Here is a 23,257-nt window from a genome sequence, read left to right as displayed (position 1 = left end):
AAGTTTTGTTTTCTGGTGCATTTTGCCACAACGAATAGTTGGATTGTTGCGGAGAATTACAAGCGTTTATCAGACATTCTTGATAGGGTTGAGAGGTTGGAACAGTTTCCGGGCCGTGGAAAAATGCGGAAATTTGTATTAGTTTTTTTTTGTGTGGCCAGATCTACTATCCTGCATAAAAATGTATTTGTATTCTTTCTCTCTGTTTTGCTTAAGGTAGGAGTTGAACTACTCCTTTAACACCGTTTGTTTTTACCCACGTTGTGCTGCTCCTTGCAGGAACAGTAGTTGCAAAAATATTTCCTTTGATGTTGGAATAAGTTTTCAAATTATTGTAAAATTTTTCGTACTTATAAATTTAAATACGTTTTCATACCGTGTTAATTGTAAGTTTGATTGTTTTACAATTGGAAATAGCAATTTCTACATATATAGAAGCAAGTGATATCCTATTGTGACCATGTTTACTTTAAATGACGATTTGATAAGTCAGTGACGGTTTGAATAAGATATATATATTTTCGGTAAAAAGGTCTCCTTTTAGCTGGATACATTTAGTGCGCCGTTTTCCAATTCGCCTTTTCTTTCCAAATAATAGGTTTCCTTAAGGCCTTCAAAATAAGCGTTTGTTTCATTCGCCCCAAATCTCTAATCGCCTAGCCATTTTTTTAGGTGTGGAAACAGGAAATGGTCGCAGGAGGCTAAATCCGGGGAACATGTTGGATGGGGTGGAATTTCGTGACCCAATTTACGGATTTTCGCCAATGTTACTATATACGTTCATAACACGAACGCGCGCTTCCTGACAAACCATATATGGATTTGTTTATCGAAACTACTTTATTGGAACCATCTGAGTTGCCTTCGGGCTACATAAATTTCATTCCTAACCTTGGCATTACGAAAAGCTGTTTCTACATCGGTTTTTTCGTAACTCCATTACACCCATACCTAGATTTCCCCTCTTTAAAAAGAGCTTAATTTTACAAAAAAAAAAAAACATCTGAGTAGGTACATAAGCCTGTGCGCTGGAACTTTACGTACGCAGTCATAAAACAATTCGTAACTTCTACAGTTTAGGTTTCTCTATCTTAAAATTTTTACAGTGCACTCAATAAAGTTTGGAAACTATTTAGATTGCAAAGAAAACAAAAATAAAACGGTGCATGATTAAAAAAAATATATATTAAACAAATGCAATTTTTGAATGCAAAAAATTATTTATTTAAATCTATCTCACATTCATAGGGAAAGCCGAGGTAATTACCCACATTTTGATTACCTTTATGTAGTTTATTAATTGCAAAACATTGAACGAAAGATACGAGAACTTTTCTGTGAGTTCAAAATTTTGGAATTTTTTTTTCCAGATTTTCGAATACCATGATGGAATAAAAAATAGGTGTCTTCTTTCTGTCGATAAAGAATGTAAAAAAAACTTTTTTCACACGAAAAAATGTTGGGGTAAATTTTGCATTGAATGACCGACCCGACCCATATGTATGTAGTATGTATACCACGTAAATTAAAAATTAATGTACGAGTAATTATTATGGACTAGACAATTTCATATCTGGATTTAAGGACTGAAAATAAATATATGTACGTTACTCGCAAAATTGAGCAAAGCACATTTAAAACCAAGAATGAAACTGAGCGCATTAAATTTTNCCTTTTAGCTGGATACATTTAGTGCGCCGTTTTCCAATTCGCCTTTTCTTTCCAAATAATAGGTTTCCTTAAGGCCTTCAAAATAAGCGTTTGTTTCATTCGCCCCAAATCTCTAATCGCCTAGCCATTTTTTTAGGTGTGGAAACAGGAAATGGTCGCAGGAGGCTAAATCCGGGGAACATGTTGGATGGGGTGGAATTTCGTGACCCAATTTACGGATTTTCGCCAATGTTACTATATACGTTCATAACACGAACGCGCGCTTCCTGACAAACCATATATGGATTTGTTTATCGAAACTACTTTATTGGAACCATCTGAGTTGCCTTCGGGCTACATAAATTTCATTCCTAACCTTGGCATTACGAAAAGCTGTTTCTACATCGGTTTTTTCGTAACTCCATTACACCCATACCTAGATTTCCCCTCTTTAAAAAGAGCTTAATTTTACAAAAAAAAAAAAACATCTGAGTAGGTACATAAGCCTGTGCGCTGGAACTTTACGTACGCAGTCATAAAACAATTCGTAACTTCTACAGTTTAGGTTTCTCTATCTTAAAATTTTTACAGTGCACTCAATAAAGTTTGGAAACTATTTAGATTGCAAAGAAAACAAAAATAAAACGGTGCATGATTAAAAAAAATATATATTAAACAAATGCAATTTTTGAATGCAAAAAATTATTTATTTAAATCTATCTCACATTCATAGGGAAAGCCGAGGTAATTACCCACATTTTGATTACCTTTATGTAGTTTATTAATTGCAAAACATTGAACGAAAGATACGAGAACTTTTCTGTGAGTTCAAAATTTTGGAATTTTTTTTTCCAGATTTTCGAATACCATGATGGAATAAAAAATAGGTGTCTTCTTTCTGTCGATAAAGAATGTAAAAAAAACTTTTTTTACACGAAAAAATGTTGGGGTAAATTTTGCATTGAATGACCGACCCGACCCATATGTATGTAGTATGTATACCACGTAAATTAAAAATTAATGTACGAGTAATTATTATGGACTAGACAATTTCATATCTGGATTTAAGGACTGAAAATAAATATATGTACGTTACTCGCAAAATTGAGCAAAGCACATTTAAAACCAAGAATGAAACTGAGCGCATTAAATTTTTGTATAATAATGGGCAAATTTCAACTGTCTAAAAGTTCGCGTTGATTTTTGAGAATTTTTTTTTTTGATGACTGTCCTACGCATTTTTTCCATATAAGCTTATATAGTTCTCAAGAAANAATACAATAAGGGACAAACTTCAACTGTCAAAAAATTCGCGTTGATTTTTGAGATTTTTTTTTTCTGACTGTCCTACGCATTTTTTCCATATAAGCTTATATAGTTCTCAAGAAAAGCAAAAACTCCATATAAAATGACGCACAAGAAATTTTCTTGTGTCAAATTTCCTTAAGGCAGTACGCAGGTTCTTAAGAAATTTGCTTCGCTTTCTACTACGGTTTTCGAAAGTTTTTTTTTTTTGTGAAAAAAGAGCACAACGTAACGCATGTTTGCAACAGAAATATATGCCCGTTTCATTATTTCTTAAGGAAAGAGCGAGGCAACAGGCTGTGAAATATCAGATGTCAAAATTCCTTGGTCACCCACAAGAAATAAGGGAAAATTTATATGAAAAAAATACGTAGGACAGTCAGTGAAAAAATTCGCAAAAACCAACGCGAGTTTTTAGACATTTGAAATTTGAACGTTATTGTACTAAAATTGAATGGGCTATAAAATCGCATACCTCAATTTTTTTTAGAAATCCTTATTAAAAAGTTTGTGATTTTGTTTATACTTTGTAGGGTTTTTTTTTAATTTTCGTACACAGTTTAATTTTTTCATTTAGCATGTAAAACATTGCGAATATTAACACAAAAAAAAAACGTAAGCTCAATTTTGTGAATAACAGTACATATGTACATATGAAAATTATTTGATATCAAATGTAACATTCAAGCAAAATTGTGCGAAAGTTATTTTCTTGTTCAACATACAAAGGTACCGAATTTACAAAAGACATACAACACAACAATAAACGCGCTTTAATAAATTGATAAAAATAACAACTTAGAGAAAAATTAAAATACGTATTGAAATTATATGATTCTATACAAAAATAGGATATATGTATGTACATATGTACATAAATACAGTATCGGTCATATCAATAGCACCCCCATTGCAAAGTGATATTTTTTGCTACTTATGTTTATTTATTTATTTTGAAGAACTTTCAGTTTTGTTAGAGAATGAACTGTATTTTAATTGGAAATTCTTAAAAATTAATAACTAAACATAAGTGGCAAGCAATATCACTTTGAAATCGGGGTGCTATTGATATGATCGATACTGTATGTAGTTATGTGTACATAAACCTTAAACTTGGAATATAGTACGTATGTATGTATGTATATGTAAATATGTACATTGCATGAATAGCTTTAAAGGTGAACGAAAAGATCAAAGACGATTATCCAATAAGTCTTCTCAATAGAAGTTCAAATAGAAAATTTTATTTTGCGTAAATACAAAATTGCTTAGTTCTATTCCTAAATTGTAATTTTTGATCTTTTCGTACGATTTTATAAGACTATCGCTTAGTATTGGTCAAGACTAGTATATTTAGTGTATATGTAAATGAGATTAGCTCCGTTAAAGATGAAACTTTTATATTTTATTAATTCTCAATCTACCCTACTTATTGCTGTCGTCATTCGTAGCGAGTTGCTGTTGGTTGCGCATGGGGTCTCAATGCAGCATCAGCACAATCGAAAAAATACTTTATTTGGCTAAAAATAAAAATAAAATAATCGATTAATTAATCATATGATTAATCACAAGTAAAAAAAAATTAATTGGAATTAATTGCAATCATTGAGAAATAATCGATTAATCGAATTTTTAAAGGCACTTATTTACAGTGAGTATTCACAAAAGGCGGAGAAGCTCGGCCAAATAATAATAATTATTATTATTATTAACAAAAACACTTTTTCATAAACAACTTCTAAAGTTTTGTGTAAACAGTTTTTATTTCCTTAAGGTCGACCAACTTGCCTACATACGGCTTATTTACAACCACCAACTTCTAGTTTTTCACCAACTTGTTCGCCGATAAATCAATGAGTGTGTTGGGCCTTTAAAGTTGCCACACTTAATTTTGTAGCCTTTACAAAATGGCCTTACATGCACAACTATTTACACCATTGTATGCTCGGAACTTGAGAAATTCTTGCGGCTGTTTGAAATTTTAGATATTCTACAATTAATCGATTAATGAAACGCAAAACTACGATACAATCAGGGTTGCCACTGACGAAAAAAAAAATTGACCATCCACTTGAAAAAAATCTACCAAATCTGGGAAATATTTACCAATAACTTTTTTATAATTATTTTAAAAAAATTATAGTTTTGTTATTTTTTTATTTATTTTAAGAACTTTTTATTTAACTAGTTATACGGTATTTGAGTCATATTATTGGCATATTCTCAGTTTNGCCACTGACGAAAAAAAAAATTGACCATCCACTTGAAAAAAATCTACCAAATCTGGGAAATATTTATCAATAACTTTTTTATAATTATTTTAATAAAAATTATAGTTTTGTTATTTTTTTATTTATTTTAAGAACTTTTTATTTAACTAGTTGTACGGTATTTGAGTTATATTATTGGCATATTCTCAGTTTCCTTCAACCAATAGCGGAAGTGATGAAACTAAAGGCAACAATGAAACTTCATTATTTGAAAAACTTCAACTCGAGTTATTATAGACAAATACAGTGACTCAATATTTTTCGAGTAAAATTTTTTTATTGCTTTAACTAAATCCATAAAAATCGAGGATTCAAACTATATACAACATATAGAAAAATTCCACAAATTTTCGTCTAAATTTCGAATTTTTTCCTATAAATTTTTAGAACAATTTAAGGTATGGAGTTTCAAAGCAAATACTATTTGAGTATATCCAACAATGTGCTGCTTAAAATTCACGTTGATTTTTTTTCCATTGATAAAAAATGGCGTTGATTTAATTTTTTTTGCGAACAATCATAGTNAGATTCAAACTATATACAACATATAGAAAAATTCCAAAAATTTTCGTCTTATTTTCAAATTTTTTCCTATGAATTTTTAGAACAATTTAAGGTATGGAGTTTTAAAGCAAATACTATTTGAGTATAGCCAACAATGTGCTGCTTAAAATTCACGTTGATTTTTTTTCCATTGATAAAAAATGGCGTTAATTTAATTTTTTTTGTGAACAATCATAGTGCGTAATTACATACCTGTCAATTTTTTCTTTATATTTNCGTCAATTTTTTCTTTATATTTAAATATTCATTTAAAATAATTAAGGCAATCAAAAGCTCCTCGGGATTCCAGTAAAATAAGTTTATAAGTTATATAAAAAGTATGCAAAGAAATTTATAAGATGATAACTACGAAAAATAAATCGGGAACGGAAAGTTCATCAAAAATCTATCAAAATGAGAAAAAATTTACCTTTTTACCCACCCAAATTTTTGCTACCAATTTTGGTAACAATTTACCAAAGTGGCAACCCTGGATACAATTAAACAATTAAATCGTAAATTGGACAAAAATAATCGGATAATTTAATGAAATGATTAACCGAAGCCATCCCTAGAGAAATTACGCGCTTAGCTCTCAGCGTAGTGTCAGCGCGATTATTTGCTGTTTGCTACTGTTCACCAATAACCGTGGTTTATTTTTATAATCTAGCCGATTATTGCTGATTCAAAGTTGTTTTGTTTTCATGCTATGTTCACAATCNCAATTAAACAATTAAATCGTAAATTGGACAAAAATAATCGAATAATTTAATGAAATGATTAACCGAAGCCATCCCTAGAGAAATTACGCGCTTAGCTCTCAGCGTAGTGTCAGCGCGATTATTTGCTGTTTGCTACTGTTCACCAATAACCGTGGTTTATTTTTATAATCTAGCCGATTATTGCTGATTCAAAGTTGTTTTGTTTTCATGCTATGTTCACAATCAGTTAACTGTGTACATATGTATATGTTATATATGGTTTATCTTTTGTTTAGCTTAGTTGAAATAACCCATCAAATTAAAAACTTTGTATGTATACATATAGAAAAGAAAGACGAAATATAATTAAGCGTAGTGTCTGTATCTAATAATGTATGCGCATAAATATCTATGAGATGCGCTTTATTTGTTTTCTAATCAACAACAATTAATATAAATAGTCATTATCAAAGTTCTTAAAGGAACATTATTTGGAATTGTTCAATACTTATTTAAGATCTAACTCGAAAATCCATTTCTAAAATTTTAAAAACTATTTCTTTTTTTTTTAAACTATATATGATTACGTCTATATACAAATCGATGTGTAGTATGTGCATATGTATGTAATGCAATTTTTTAGGTAAACTCGTAAAAATAGGCGTTTGGAGGTGTAATTAAAATCGTACAAGTAAAATTTGTTGCAAAGTGTAGTATGTAAGTATTACATGTAAAGGTAACATAAATTTATGTATAAAAGCTAATANATGGACATAAAAGCTGTCTCAACTCGTTGTCATTCGGACCAATTTAGCATTTTCACAACAACATTGTTGATAATTTTAAAGTTAGATTTTAAGACGCACCCATATAAAATTCATATTTTGCAAGCAGTGCTAGGGCGATGAGACAATCGAATTGATCTGTGTCCAATGAAAATTCTGTTGTCAAACAACGACAGCTGATGTTAAGACCGTGACGGAACATTTCTTTTTTAATACATCTTTTTTAGCATAATCTATAGAAGGTTTAGATGTGGGGATAAGAAGTCAAAAAGTGAAAGGGTTTTCTTCTTTCATTGTATTATAGTAACTACCTGTGTTTGTATTTATGTACATTGATTTACAATTATTTTACATCTCAAATTCCTCATAATTTGGTTTACTTTACCAATTTTTCTTCTCTTTTTTATTCAATATCAATGAATTTAAACTTTAACGGTACATTTGGCATATTAATTAGCATTCCTTTAAATATGTTATGAGTCGGATAATTGAACTCTATGTGAAAATTTCTAACCAATCTCGCAATACCCAATTCCATTTCCAAATCGCCTAATCTGTGACCCACACAAGCTCTCGGTCCGACACTGAATGGCAAATAGATGAACGGATTACTTGGTTTAAGTGGTTGTGTATAATCGGCTGCTTCCTCATTTGACTGATCATCTTCTTTATTCATACGAAGCCAACGTTCCGGTATGTATTCTAAGGGCCGTGGAAAGTGTTCTTCACTATGCAATGCAGTTGACGAGATCATGGTTACTACAGTGCCCTTTGGCACTCTAAATCCGCTCAAGAGGACATCATTATGTAGCACACGTATATTTCCAATAGCCAAAGGATAGATTCGCAATGCCTCCTTCAGGCAGGCGCGTAGATAGGGTATGTTGTCCAGCGCATCAATTGTGAAGTCGCCATCTTTTCGCGGTAGCACACGTAATACTTCCTGTCGTAGTTTTTTCTGCTTTTCAGGATTCTTGGCTAAACATACTAGCGCACCGACTGCCACTGAAGCTGTCTAGAAGAAAGTGAATATTTGTTATTTTCTTAAGGTATTTAGCTTCTAGTGGAAAACTACCGTATCAACGCCTGCCATAAGTAGATCCATAGCCATGACTGTGGCTACCTTCTTGTCTATCTTCAGCAGTTTCTCCAACACACTTTGCTCTCGTTCTTTACGTTCAATGCCTTGTCGTTTTTCGGCCTCCAGTTTTTCGATGACCTCCGTTGTATATTTCCATGTTATATTTTGTATATCATCCATAGCTCGCATGAGACGTCTAAATTTGGGTGTGCTCACAATGCGCCACAGTGATGGTTTGTACTCCAAATCGAAGGTGAGTGTGAAGAAGTCCGTCAGAGCTGAAAATAGTTTCAAAGCAATTTCAGAATTTGCGCTATTTTCTCGCAACAATCCAAGTTGCTTGTCCAATGCCACTACGGATACCGACTCCAGCGTCCAACGTTGTAGAGTTTCTTCGAAGTCGTCTGGCATTTCTAAGGTTTCGGGATTGCGTACTAAGCGAATTCTGCAATGATTCAATTTAGATTAAATTTGGCGTTGGTGTCCAGATTGCCAAATAAAGCTGGGAGTATGAATAGCATCCTTACCTCTCAACAAGTTCTTGGTTTACCTGCGCCATTTTGTTGAGATAATTTTTCATGTTTTTCGATTGCATAAGCAGCGGGTTTACAATCGAACGAAACGAGCCCCACTGTTCGCCTTGGCTATGGTGAACAAAAAAAAACATTAAATTAATTAATTTAAGTATATCGCTATCTTAATACAGAAAGGCCATAGCTCATATAGCCTATTGCTTAAAATCATGTCCGGACTTTTAATTCGATGAAATGCATCTTAATAAATCAAAAAGAGAATTTTAGAGTTTTACTTAGTTACGGCCTTTTGTATTTCAGCTACGATGTTCTATATTAAGGCAACGATATGTACGTTCATTAAACTATACGAGTATACGGTCATACATACGTCGCTATCGTTCCTTCGATGCCATTATAGAATTCAGCTCGCAGCACATTTCGATGGTATCGCAATGTTGATGAGCTTGGTCGTATTGGCCATCTACCTTCATTGCGATAGATGCATTCAAAATCTTCTGGATTGTGTGTAACGACTGCATCAGGTCGACCCATCATTCCTGGTAATATATAAATATCGCCATGTTCCTTTTGCATTGACTTAACAATTTGGGCAGAGTCCAAATTGTAATATCGGCCACCAGGTAAAAATTTACGCAGAAGATTGAAAACGCCATCTTTAGGCAACTCGCAGTATGGCTGCGCTTGCTGCCATTCCACGGTCATATTCACTTGTTGATCAACATTTGCGAACGAGCTGGTAGTACTGGTAGGACCGGCAGCGCTTGTGTGCTGTTTATTTATAAAATCACTGGTGTTATTATACTCATATGCATATCTACTTATATGTGTACAAACGTATGAACACTTATTTATATTTAACTTTTAGGTTCATTCACCCTTTCAAATAGCGCTTATTGCAATTTTATGTCGCCAATTTTATTTACCTTCTTTATTATCGCCCAATATCTTGCAGTTTCAACATTTTTTGTGATGCTGCTTTTGCTGATCGCTTTTATGCTAAGTTTGTGAGAAAGCATTTTTGAAGAAAAGTTTTTGGAACTGCACCCGATAAATGCTCCAGCTTAAATGAATGCATATCGTGGCACTCAATGCGATAACATTGTTTGCAAAGCGTTAATCGTAAATTTTTTTCTTCTTAAAAATCAACTTAACGCTCTTACTTGGAGATTTTGCAGTAAGCCAGAAATGTCGTCTACATACACGAAGGTTCTCTGCATGCAATATCCACATCTATATATATATATATATATATATATATATGTATGTATGGCCAGGTGTACAAATGCTATCTTAATTTCTGTTATTTTTGCTTTTGTTGGCGGCACTCAGGCAACATGCCGCCCATTCTACTGTTTCCACCCCCCTTTTAAACTGTTTTAAATCCACTTGCTTTACGAATAAATCGAAGCAGATTGTTGGGTTAAAAGGAGCTCAGTTGTTCGTCTTTCAACATATCGTTTCCACAAATCGCGTACGCAATTCTTGCAAAGGCTCGGCAGGAGAGAAGAGTGTTCCGCCGTTTCATCCTCTTCCAGGCAGGAAGGGCAACTGGGGTTGTTCTGTATGCCGATCGCAGTTAGATGTTTGCACCACGTAAAGTATCCAGCCAAAGCCAGCCAGTTCCACAAGTTGCCTGCAGTCCAATATGTGCAATGAAAACAAATACCTAGCACAACACGCAACGATGAGGGTCAACATGAGTTTCGTCCACCTGCATCCGCTCGAAGCCTCCGCCACCCAGTCTTTGCCGAGGTATTTACCCAGTTTCTGACGGTGGCATCGACGGCCGAAGGTGGGAGTGCTATGGCTGGATACGAACCGAGGAATACCTGGTCTGAGCCCTCTCAGGCCAAACGATCAGATACCTCATTACCGGGTAATCCCGAGTGAGGTGGCACCCAGAGTAAAGCAAGCCCGTTATGTTTACCAACATAATTTTGCCGAGACTTGAATTACCGGAACAGTGTGGAAGTAGTAGTTAGAGGGCTGACAATGACTTGAGTGCAGCTTGGATGTCACTATACGCATGTAAATTCCTGCAGCTCCAACTATTTTCCACCACGTAGACCGTGGCCTTGGCCGCTGTGGTGTAGTGGTAAGCAGTGCGCGCTTCCACTCCGCAAGGCCTGGGTTCGAGCCCTGGTCAAAGCAACATCGCAAAAAAATAGAAAAAGGTTTTTTCTTAACAGCGGTCGTCCCTCGGCAGGCAATGGCAAACCTCCGAGTGTATTTCTGCCATGAAAAACAGCTTCCCATAAAAATACAGCCGCCGTTCGGAGACGGCGTATAACTGTAGGTCCCTCCGCTTTCTGTGATAGCTCAAGGCGCACGCCACAAATCGGAGGAGAAGCTCGGCCAAACACTAACATATGTGTAAGCGCCAATCTATTATTATTATTAGACCGTGGCCTTGAGGATTGTAAATAGCTCGGCTTGGAATATCGAGGCCTATTTATTAAGATAAAAGTGAAGTTCACCCTATTTTCCTTCCATATAGACACCATCCGTTCCCAATGTCAGTTTTGGAGCTATCAGTAGTGCACTCGATAGCTTGTGAGCCCGAGCTCAGTATTCGAATTAAGCCAGCAGAACCAGTCCAGTATCAACATCCATTTATTTTAAGCCAACAGGTGACCTTTAAGGCCTTGCCATCTATGAAGGTGCAAAGTAAATATCGATAACTATATAAGTTGGAAGAACTCGATACATTACGATAACTCGATAAACTTAGATTGCATTAACTTGGCAAATTTTTAGAACTCAATAACTATCGAAAAACTTCGATAACAGGGGTTTCTGTATTTCGATGACTTGATAACTTTCGATAGCTAAATTTTTGATGACTGTAGATGTTTCGATTCTTATTAAAAAATATCAATTTAATTTCATACCTTTTCAATTAACTCAATTCTTATGTACAAGAATATGTATGTATTTTTCATTATTTTATTTTCGTCTTTATCTTTAGTTTTGCCTTAACTTTCTTACCTTTAACGTTTTTATACCCGAGCACAATTATGCTATTAAAAATGGACGAAATCGGATTATAACCACGCCCTCTTCTCACATAACGGTATTTTCGAAAAACGCAAAAGCTGCGATATTTCAGTAAATGTTGGATTCAAATTGTTTAAAATCAGTATGTGAAGTAGAATTTTGATGCAAAATAATATTATGAAATTTTTGGAAAAAAGGCGTGACCACTTATGATGAAATACTGTGTCTTAGTAGCCGCTTCACCAATTCTTACTAAACTCGGTACGGGCCTTGCTTCGGATCCAGCTAAGAAATTTGTTGAAAATCTTTGAAATCGTTCAATCACCACGCCCACCTCTCATATAACGGTAGTTTACAGAAATGCGAAAAGTGCGAAAAATCAGTAACTACTGAAGCTAATTGACTCAAAATCGATGATTGTAATGACCACTGAGCAGAAAATTAGATTATTATACATTTTTGGATTTATGACTAAATATGTTTATCTCGTTAACCGATCTATTTCGACCAACCTCGGTGCATTTAATAACCTTGTTACGAAAAAGCAATTCGTTCAAAGTTATTCAAATCGGACTAAAATTGCACCGGATTCCAGTATAACGGTAATTTTCGAATATACGAAAACTCCCATATTTCAATAAATGAGAACTTTCATTTACTCCAAGTTAATACTTACAACAATAAATAAGACTGTTGTAATTATAGACTTTTAGGTTAGAGCTGGAAAACTATCGATAGTTGTGGCCATCGATAGTTTCGATAGTCGATGGCCACAACAATCGATAGTATATAGAAAATGTCGACACTATCGATAGTACTATCGATAGTTTTGAATAAAAAAGTCCAAAAATTAAACTTAACTTAAACTTTTACTGAAAATGGGATCAGAATTGTTAAAATTTGTCCATATTTTTGTTAAGGAACAAAAGTTCATCAACGATTTTTGGCTTCAAGGAGCACCTGCGCTCTGAAATTATTTGCCCTGCTTTGCTAAATATTCTTTCCGACTCACAAGATGAAACAGGTACCGGCGTCTTTTACTCTTGCTGAATAATGTATATATGAGTGAAAACTATCGATAGTGCTTAAAGAGAATTGGAACGACCATAGTTGATACCGGCGCCGGGTATATAAAATTCAGTTTCGTCCGAACTTATACTTCTTTACTTGTTCAAGCTAAAAAATTATAAAAATTCCTCATTCTTTTCACTTTTTTGAAATGAGTTTGCTAAACACTTCTGAATATGCAGTTTTTTAGCCCATGCTATTTTAGTATAATAATGTGCAAGTTTAAAGACTAAAGAGCCTAGACTGCTTATGGTCTTTCGCTATTTTCCACATATAATATATCGTTACCTTAATATTGAGAGGCCCTATTTCACATCGTCGCTGAAATTCAAAAAAGCTGTTATATCATTAAAAATGTGCATATATATAAAAAAAAGACTATCGGCAAACCAAAATTTTTGAATATCAAAGCGGTTTTCAAACCAAAAGTTTATGCGTTATAAAACGGCATACTCAGAAGTATTTTTTGAAATTCATATCCAAAACTTGAAAAATTTAATGAAAATTGGAGGAATTGTTGATTAAATAAAGTTGTTTTAGCTATAGCATGGACACTATTTTAATCAAAATCAACGAAAAAGTTTTAATATGCAAAACTCAATATTAAAAAAATAACCATTTTGACATTTTTGCTCCCCACTGTAGGTTAAAAAAAATAAAAAATAAAAAATAGCTGACGAGCCCGATTTTTGTCTGCTGCTTTTCTTTTAAATTAATAAATTAATTTATTTATTTATTGGTTACTATTCAATATCAGTGAACTTAAATTTCAACGGAATGTTTGGCAAATTAACAAATAAACTCTTAAAAGCATTTGCCGTAGGGTAATTAAATTCAATTTTAAAATTTCTAACTATTCTAGCAATACCCAATTCCATTTCCAGTTCGCTTATTCTGCGTCCCAGACAAATTCTTGGACCGAAACCGAACGGCAAAAATATGAACGGATTATTTGGTTTTAGTGCTTGCACACACTCAGTTGCACTGTTCGCGCTATTCTCGTCCCCTCCTTTAGCCGATCGCAGCCAACGTTCTGGCAAAAATTCCAACGGATGGGGAAAATACTTTTCATTAGCCAATAAAGTAGTGGCAACCATATTCACCAAAGTACCTTTCGGCACTCTATAACCGCTCAAGACAAGATCATTTTGTGTTACACGCACAATTCCGACAGATAATGGATATACACGCATTGATTCCTTAATGCAAGCGCGCATATAGGGTACGTTGTTTAGTGCATCAGCTGTGAAATCTCCGTCCTTTTGTGGCAGTATTTGCATAACTTCTTCACGCACTCTTTGCTGCTTCTGTGGGTCCTTAGCTAAGCAAAGTAATATGGCTGTAACTGCTGATGTAGTCTGTTAAAGTGTTATGAGAAGTTGTTTTGTTTTTAGCAGGGTTCGTATTTGCACACACATGCTCTGCTCACACACACGCCAGAAACACATTCAACTTGCACTCACTGCTCATACACATGTGTGTGCATAAGTGGAAAACAAACTCTACTCACAGAAAAGTGTGTGCTGTTTGTTATTAAGCACATGCACATGTGTGTGAGCCGATTTTTGTACAAATTTCAGCCCATGCACATGCACATAATATATTCTTAAAAGAATTTGTTTATTAAACGTTATTTTTTGAAAGACAATTCAATAAAAAGTGAGATGTTGTTTGTTTTTTATATGACAGAAAACATATTAAAAAATTATTTTAAGATTTGAGTTAGAATTCGAAGTGTATAAGTTTCTCTACGCATAGCACACACATGTGCGTGTGCTTTACATTAATAAAAAGAAAGTACACACATGTGCCCGTGCTTTTTACCAAACGGCACACACATGTGATGTGAGCAAATTTTTAATTTTTTATATGCACAGCACACGTGTGTGAGCTTAAAATGTTAGGATGTGCTGCACATGTGTGTGCAAATACGAACCCTGGTTTTTAGTAGATAAAAAAAAACGCTTAGTCTGAACATAGTATTATATTTACGGTATTAACGCCACCAAGCAGTAAATCCGTGGCCATCACAGTCGCTACTTTCCGATCGATCTTTAGCAACTTCTCGAAAGCACTCTTTTCATGCTCTGGCCGCTCGAAACCTTGCTGCTTTTCGGCTTCCAGTTTTTCTATTGCTTTATCTATATACTTCAACGATATATTTTGTACATCGTCCATAGCCTGCATTACACGCTTGAATTTCGGTGTGCTCATTCGTCGCCACAGTGAAGGTTTCCACTCCAAATCATAGCCAAGTGTGAATATTGTATTTAAGGCAGATATCATTTTCATACCATCTGCGTGATTTTCATTATGTTCTCGAAGCAATCCAAGGTTCTTGTCCAGAGCAACTAGCGATACAGATTCCAACAACCAACGCTGTATATAGTCCTCAAAGTTTGCTGGCACTTCCAGGGTATTGGGATCGCGTATCAGACGTATTCTGCAAATATTTGAACTTACTACTGTTAAGCAGTGTGAACAGGACATGGTTTACCTGTCAACGAATTCCTGGTTTACTTGTGCCATTCTGCTAAGATATAGGAGTATACTTTTTGGTTGCATTAGCAGTGGATTTACTGCCGAGCGGAATGAGCTCCACTGTTCACCTTGTCTGCGGAAAAGAAAAGATACATAAGCTTTGCTATTGAGACTCAATTAAGACTACTAACGTCGTTAAAACGCCTTCGACACCCTGGTAAAAATCCGCATGCCGTTTTCTCCGATGATAGCGTAGGGTTGAAAATGGGCGTATTGGCCATATGCCTTCGTTGCGAAAGACAGATGCAAAATCATTTGGATTGTGTGTTACCAAGGTGGCAGGCCGACCCAACACTGCGGGTACTACGAAAATATCACCAAACTCCTTGCGCATTGTCATCTCCAATTGGTTGGAGTCTAAATTATAGTATCGACCGCCGGGCAAAAATTTACAGATCAGTTTGAAAGCATTGTCTGTAGGTAATTCATTGAAAGGGCGCGCCTGCTTCCAATCCAAAGATGCACCGGAATGCTGACACAAATTTGTAGATGAGTTTTCAGAGGTGGTAGAGCCGATTTGCTGAAAAAAAAAAATATATAATTTTTAAAACATCGCTATTTACATGATAGTCCCTAGGGTGTTCGATTATTCACTTTTTTCAAAGGCCTGTTTAAGAATAATTTGAAAAAAAAAACGGTTCTACATTTTGAAATTGCAAAAAAAACTGGATAAACCGGTTTTGTTTTAAGGGTCTTCACCTAAAGTGATAAAAGGATAATTTGCTTAAATTATAATTAATTATAAAAAAGTAGTAAATCCGCATGGCGTTAAAACGCCCGAATTCGAATTTTAAAAACTTTAAAAATATTTCTAATGTTTCTATTTTCATCGAATTTCAAATCACCCTATACCGATGAAAAAAGTTCTTATGTAATTAAAAAAATAAAACTTTATCATACATCTACAGGCTAAGGTCCCTAATTTTACCCCTCATGTGTTTAAATTCCTTTTCAAAAGTATGCTCAAACTAATATCTTCTTAAATCTCTTCGTCTGACATGGTTATACACATGTGTTTCAATAAACTAATGAACTAATTCGAATTTGATTGTTCGAAGAAATGGCAACCCTCCTAAATAAAGGTCCCTTTCCTAATAAATCCCTTTCAAACAAATTTCGATTTAAACCCATCTTTTAATAATTCATCCAACTTACTGAATAATTCGAATGTAACTTTTTAAACACGTGGCCACTCTCTTCAAAAATTCAAAATGTTCAAACTCAAGATTTCTTAACATTTTTTCGTTTGACCACGGTATTTTTATATTGCATATGGTTTTGAATTAGTTAGTTGAGTTAGACTTTTCAAACAGCTGGCAGCCCTCTAAAAAGTATTTTCAAGCTTAATCATTGTCAACCCACCTTCGGCGGACACTGCGATACTTATTTGAGTGAAACGATGAATTAAGTGGAGTTTTAATTTTCAAACATGTGGCAGCCCCGCTAAATACAGTTCAGAAATAAAAATTTTTCAAACCGCCCTTCAATTGATACCCATATTTTAATAATTCACTTAACTTATAAAATAATTTGAATTCAACTTTTAACAGGTGGCAACCCTCTTCCAACACCTCAAAAATATTCTTAGCGTTCAAACTAAAGATTTCTTAACATTCCTGCCTTTGATATCCATATTTTAATATTTCGTATAATTTGTGTATAAGTAAACTAAACTCGATATTTAAAGCAGGTGGCAACCCTCTTCAAAATATGTTCAAACTACTACTTTCTGAAACCGCTTTCGTTTGGCACCCACATGATAATACATATGTACTTCTCTTACCTAATATGATTTTTAAACAGGTGGCCACCCTCCTATAGTTCAGCTAAGAAACAAAGCTTTTTAAAACCATTTCATCTGATACCCACTTTGTAATAATTGACTTATTTTTTTATAGGTTAAATTTAATTTTTTAAAAGGTGGCAACTCTTTTCAACAAAGTAAAACCTTATTGCACATCTACAGTGCAAGGCTTTTAGTTTGACGCCTCATTTTGGAAAATCGAACGAACGGTGCGGATTTTATAGCATTGATTATTAAATAATAACTAAACTAAAACCAGTTTGCACATCCTCAGCCTAAGCGCTTTAATTTGGTATCTCATTTTTGAAAATCGGGCGAACGGTGGTATAGATCTTTTATGCGGAACAAAAAATCTCTTCGCGTATTATATATATAGATACGGATTCTCTAAATACCTTAACTCCAGCGGGCATTGCAATGCAATGAACAGTTTTTCTGAATTTTCCATTTTTAAAACACCAATGGTAGCCAATAACAAACGAAACATCAATTTTGTTTCTGATTGCACGTTTTGAATTTGAACGAAATCGGCTCATAAATACGACTTTTATAAATAACTCGATCCCAGCGCCATCTAGCGAGTTTCTGGTAGCCTATAATAGAACCATATATGAAGGGCTTAGAATGATAAGGGTCTATATTAATTTTTTTTTAAATATAAGTTATACCCATATATAGTTAAATATAGTTGAGCGATTCACAACGGTGTCGTAAGTGTCGTATTGTTGTATGTCGTAAACTTTAAAAGTTTAAATAAATTTGAAATCTATACAGTAGTTTTTGAGTTAAGCCCGAACAACGAAAGTGGTTATTATTTTATATATGAGTCCAGTTTTTACAAGTGAGCTACCGAAAGTTGACTTTTCGATTTTTATTTGTTTGCAAACAACTCGTCAAAAAAATAAAATTGGAGCGAAGTCTTTGGTGTCATTAATGCACACCATGTTAACTTTCAAAACCGGTAAATAAAATATATATATTGGTTAAACATCGCTATCGATGTTTTCAACTCCCTGTTATATGATATAAAGTAGATAATGATGTTAACCTGCAGTTAATGTTAATCAGACAACGTTATCCAGAGATGGTGAGAACGGCGCTTAAAGTACATATTTTGCAAAGGTCGTATAAATTTAAACGTACAAAGGGCAACACTCGTAAACAAAAAAAAAAAAAAACCATTTCATTTGTGTCTCTCAGCTTTATTTTTCACCTTTGTTGACAACGATCGTTTTGGTATCACCTGAAAGCTCTTTGTGAGGCAGCGTTTACCGATCGCGACACATTTGATTTTTACATAAAACATTTTTTTATAATTTGAGTTTCGAGTACCTAACGCGCTCGTTGCTGCAATTCAACTGAATACTCGTTTTTTGCATACAATTTGATAAGACCTCATAAAAGCGTTTGTATGTATGTACATATGAATATGGGCATTTCCATGGGTTACGAACGTGACCGCGAAGTAAAGTCGAAAAGTAAAAGATATTGGGAATATTTAGATAATTTTTTAAGATTTTTAGACCTCACGTCAGTAGCTTTATATTAGGTTCTAAAGCTGCGATATTTCGGTAATTTGGGCTTGGTAAATATATTGCCACGTTAAAAAAATATAAGTTGTTTGTATAAGTGTCATAGGAAAATAAAAATTTGTGTAGTGAGATAGAACTTTTTATTAAAACTAGAAGTGTTTTCAAATATTTATGTATATACAATTTTATTCCTAGAAGCTATAAACTGGCACGTAAGGTGACAATTTCGTCCACAATAATGTATCCAGAAAGCGCACATATGAATTTCCTTAAATTTACATTGTACAGGGTTTTCCGTGTTCCATTTTGTAAAGTAAAGTTAAAAAAATTTGAATGAATAACTAAAAATGCAAATTTCTATAAACTTTTTATTTAATAATTGAGTTTGAGGTATGCCGTGGTTGGAATTTCTCCAGATAAAAATTAAGCCGGCTACCTCGTCATCCTTAAAGCAGTTTGGTTCAATATTGCTGCCGTATTGTTTCATAAAAAGGTTAGCTTAAAATACGTACCCATAAACAAGCAACATAAAGCCATATGTAAACTGAGTTAGATTAAAAATCATTAAGACTATGAAAATCTCAATATTTCTTTGTGATATTTTCAAATAAAAATCGACTTTCATAAACACTTTACATTTCGGAGCAAAGTGAGCTTCTCGTGGAAATACCCATATGCATTCAAATTAGGCTTGGGCAGTCTTTGAACTTAACAGCGATAGAGTCAGCTCTTTTAATTGAACTAGTTCATTTCTTCGCTCATTAAAGTGAACTAAACTTGTCTGTGACAACACTCCAATAAATGGAAATGTAATTTTACAACACATATGGGAACACGTTTTTCGTTGTAAGGCATAAAGCAACAGCTGATGGGAATTCACGTTAAAAAGGCATAATGGGCTCTTTCAGAAGGTGCAACAGCTCAGCAACAGTTGCGATTGCACCTTCTAAACGCGTTGTTGTGTACTTCTGATCAACTGAACAGTTGCGTGTTAAGTGATCGTAATATTTTTATGATCATTTGAGACAACATGTTGATGTGTACCTTTGAGAGTTGAATTTGACAGCTAGTGTACCATGCCATGCAGAAGTCGCATAACGATCACCGATTTTTTTATCAACGATTGCTTTCAACTACTGCGCCTTCTGAATCTACCTAATATTTCATTTAATTTGCAATGCTAACACATTCAAACGATTCACCACGATTCAGTAAGTGAGACCTTAGCTTTGTTTCATAACAGATAATTATCATAAATTATCATTAATTTCCGCTGGAAAGCGTTTCTTCACCCATAAAACTAGCAGAAACTAGCAACTCCCTCTCGTTCTTACGCTTTTATTTTTTTAGCTATCCTGCTAATTTCTGCTAGTAAAATTTAGTCAAATACACCGATCAACAATTTGGTTCTAACTACTTTATTTCGCTCTCTGTGAGCGTAATTCATTCAATTTTCCCATCTACTTCTTCCTGATAATTATCGGCCGTGATAAAAACATTAGATGGTAAAATCATTCTCTCAATTCGTCGGTCATGATTTTTTTCTGCAAACATTTTAAAATCATATAAAATTCAAAATAAAAATATGAAATCGTTCACAACTGTTGTTTTTTGAGATTAAAAATGAGAATGTGTGTGTGAGCTTGAGTTTGAATTTTAAAATTATATTGCTGCCAAACGTCAGACTGCCTCTCAATGATTTTACCCATGGTACAATAATTATTACCTTGTAATATTTTTATTATCATTATCTGCTAGAAAAGAAATTAAGCAAAACCCGTGTGCATTAAATACACTGCTTTGCTCCCGCTCTTCGTATATGTGAACCCACATATGCTTAGAGAGCGCTCGTTTAGAGCAATTTGTATTAAAAAGTAGGTGATTGAGTTGAGCTTTTAGGATTTGTTGTTTAACAAATGGCTTTCTCTTTCAGATGCCAAAGCGAAGAGCAATTTACTCGAATTCGGAGGGCAAAATTGAAGAAAAGAAAATTTAATACAGGCACTGTCGAATTTCCATAAACATCCATTCGTGATTTTGGAGAAATATGACTGAATTGTGTGTTTATTGCAATCTTTTATATGTAAGAATGTGTTATAAAACATTTATTTTTGTTGCTCTGGAACTCAGCTCCTACTACCGAACTAGTTCAATTAGGCGAAATATAGTTCAATAAGGCGAAAGAACTAAGGCTTAGATATGCATATGTACATATGTATGTGTGTATGTATATGTACGTAAGCCCCGTAGGAAATATGAACTCGTAATATTGCAGCAACTTACACTGCACCCGGCCGGAAGGCAATAACTTTAGTAAATTTGTGGTTTAATTACAGATTTTTTATTAAAAAGCGAAGAGCGAATTACATTAATTCACCTCAGGGAATCGGATTTTTATAAAATATCTGTAATTTCTATTTCTAGCTACTTATGACTACTTAGATATTATTCAGTGTTGAAAACAAAAGAAGATTTAGAGCTGATTGGTTCACCAATTTTTCATGGGCTCCTTTTGTGAGGCATGGAATAAAGCAGCAGTTAACTAAGAACTGCATACCCATAAAAGTAATAAAAAAATGTGATTAAAAAATCGAGTTTTGAACAGAGGTTAGAAAATATATTTTTATGTTTTTTGTTATAATACAAACTAAATTTTTATGAAAGAATAGCGGGAAAATTAAAGTAAAAAATTTGGCCTATCGACATTGTGAAAAGTTCTCAGTTCCAACACATATTGTTTGCCATTAAGCTTTAAGTTTTATATAATTTTTGTGACACATTATTCTAGCGAAGTTAATTAAAAAAAAAATTTTTGGTACTCTTAGAAGCGTTTTGGTATGTTTTTTGTTAGGCATTAATCATGATGACAGTTTTGGTACTAAAAGCTGAAAGAAGACATGGATTATCTCGTAAGGTGCTTACCCTGCAGGAAATGTATCTATCTATAAGCTAACTTTAAGTTGATTAGGAAGTAGCTAAAAGTCACTTATGATCTGTATATTTTCTTTGACGAAAGCTAACTATATTTGTATGGCGATGACCGCGAAATAGTCAAGGGTGGTTACCTCTGCATTAAATGTAGTAAAATGTAGTGTAGTTACCTCTGAATTTTATGTAACTAACTTGTAACTAGCTAAATAATATTTTTTTTTATATTTTTTTATTTTTATTTACTTTATTTATTTTATTACATTTCATATTTGTTTACATATTCTCCTGTAGGTGGTCCCATATTTTAACTCCGTCAGACATAACTTCAAAATGATAATATGAAATTTCGATCTTCCTTTTATTTGTCCTCAATTCGAAAAAGTATTTGCGAGGTGCAGGATATTTAAATAGAAATGCGGTTAAAGAAAACCATCTCCTTCATTACTCCTGCGTTACTTGTCAACTAGTTTCAAGTTAGCTTTTTGTAGCTAACTTCGGGTTATATATTTTATAGAAATCCCACAAAAAAGCTAACTACAACTGGGTTATTTTTTATAAATTGATAATTTTTTTCAGCTGGGTACCTATATTCCAAGTGGAACACTTATACATGCATACATACATGTATGTTAGAGAACATCAGCGTTTTTATAAAATACCGACCAGAAAAAAGACGTTTTTCTTTTTTATCAAAAATAACAATATTCTGATGCAGCGTTTATGAATTTCCAAAGAGTGTTTTTATGAACCACTCTAATGTACATATGTATATGTATACAAACCTGCTTATACATATATGTATGTATATTTGCAATTTTTTTTACATACATACATATTTCATTTAATTTTGTGAAAACAATGCCTTTGGCGTATTTTGTGAATCTTTATTGCGTTTTTTTTTTTTTAATAGATGATACGAAAAAAAAACAACAAAAAATCAGTATAATATTCTCTGCTTCTTTTTACTCAATGTCAGTTAATTTAAATTTTAAGGGTATATTTGGCATATTGATTAGCATACCCTTGAATGGCTTGTCGGTGGGATAATTAAATTCTATTTTGAAATTCCTAACTAATCTTGCCATTGCCAGCCCTACTTCCAAGTCTATTATTCTACGTCCTAGGCAAATGCGCGGTCCAAAACCGAATGGTAGATAAACAAACGGGTTGCTTGGCTTTAATGATCGCACACCCTCCTCGCTGATAGTTTCGTCCGTTCGCAACCAACGTTCCGGTAAATATTCCAAGGGGCGCAGAAAAAACCGTTCATCCGATTGTAGAGTTGATGAAATCATGCTCACCCAAGTGCCTTTAGGTACACGATAGCCGCTTAAAATGAGATCGTTTTGCGGTACACGCATATTCCCGACAGATACTGGGTAAATGCGCAGTGATTCTTTAATGCATGCACGCAGATACGGAATATTGTCCAATACATTTGGTGTGAAATCGCCAAGCTTTTCTGGCAGTACACTCCTTACCTCTGAGCGCAAGCGCTCTTGCTTTTCCGGGT

The 23,257-nt window shown here is 33.9% G+C and overlaps 3 protein-coding genes across 4 annotated transcripts; all 3 read right to left on the bottom strand.

The window, feature by feature from the left end:
• Window positions 1-7,575: 7,575 nt before the first annotated feature.
• LOC108362275 (probable cytochrome P450 12a5, mitochondrial) lies at window positions 7,576-9,911 on the bottom strand. The gene is made up of 5 exons (XM_017615191.1): window positions 9,795-9,911; window positions 9,239-9,639; window positions 8,863-8,979; window positions 8,330-8,780; window positions 7,576-8,269 (listed from the first exon to the last, which is right to left on the bottom strand). The coding sequence occupies exons 1-5, from the start codon at window positions 9,885-9,887 to the stop codon at window positions 7,658-7,660; spliced, it is 1,674 nt and encodes a 557-aa protein (XP_017470680.1). The 5' UTR covers window positions 9,888-9,911; the 3' UTR covers window positions 7,576-7,657.
• Window positions 9,912-13,633: 3,722 nt separating this feature from the next.
• On the bottom strand, window positions 13,634-18,625 carry LOC108362273 (probable cytochrome P450 12a5, mitochondrial). Of its 2 annotated transcripts, none has more exons than XM_017615189.1 (5): window positions 18,495-18,625; window positions 15,609-15,997; window positions 15,434-15,550; window positions 14,929-15,379; window positions 13,634-14,294 (listed from the first exon to the last, which is right to left on the bottom strand). In XM_017615189.1, exons 1-5 carry the CDS (start codon window positions 18,585-18,587, stop codon window positions 13,680-13,682), a joined length of 1,665 nt encoding a protein of 554 aa, XP_017470678.1. In that variant the 5' UTR covers window positions 18,588-18,625; the 3' UTR covers window positions 13,634-13,679. The 2 variants fall into 2 exon arrangements, with proteins under 2 accessions (XP_017470678.1, XP_017470679.1); XM_017615190.1 differs by having other exon boundaries at window positions 13,680-14,294; window positions 18,525-18,625.
• Window positions 18,626-22,528: 3,903 nt separating this feature from the next.
• On the bottom strand, window positions 22,529-23,252 carry LOC108362272 (cytochrome P450 CYP12A2-like; the record flags this gene model as incomplete). The annotated part of the gene is made up of 1 exon (XM_017615188.1): window positions 22,529-23,252. A coding segment is annotated over one exon (546 nt), but the record flags the coding sequence as incomplete, so codon positions are not given.
• Window positions 23,253-23,257: the final 5 nt, after the last annotated feature.

Source organism: Rhagoletis zephyria, unplaced genomic scaffold, assembly GCF_001687245.7.
Source record: "Rhagoletis zephyria isolate East Lansing unplaced genomic scaffold, Rhagoletis_zephyria_1.1 Rzeph_scaffold_00974, whole genome shotgun sequence".
In the NCBI taxonomy this organism is placed as follows: Eukaryota; Metazoa; Arthropoda; class Insecta; order Diptera; family Tephritidae; genus Rhagoletis; species Rhagoletis zephyria.
The sequence above is the reverse complement of the archived record's forward strand: the minus strand, read 5'-3'. Positions and strand labels throughout refer to the sequence as shown.

Bases quoted from the DNA above. Each gene is read 5' to 3' on its own strand.
- LOC108362275 (XM_017615191.1), bottom strand. From the start codon at position 9,887: ATGCTTTCTCACAAACTTAGCATAAAAGCGATCAGCAAAAGCAGCATC. The intron at 9,640-9,794 runs GTAAATAAAATT...ATAAATAAACAG, and splicing joins ATTGGGCGATAATAAAGAAG to CACACAAGCGCTGCCGGTCC. The intron at 8,781-8,862 runs GTAAGGATGCTA...GAATCATTGCAG, and splicing joins AACCAAGAACTTGTTGAGAG to AATTCGCTTAGTACGCAATC.
- LOC108362273 (XM_017615189.1), bottom strand. From the start codon at position 18,587: ATGTTTTATGTAAAAATCAAATGTGTCGCGATCGGTAAACGCTGCCTC. The intron at 15,380-15,433 runs GTAAACCATGTC...AAATATTTGCAG, and splicing joins AACCAGGAATTCGTTGACAG to AATACGTCTGATACGCGATC. The intron at 14,295-14,928 runs GTAAATATAATA...ACACTTTAACAG, and splicing joins TGCTTGGTGGCGTTAATACC to ACTACATCAGCAGTTACAGC.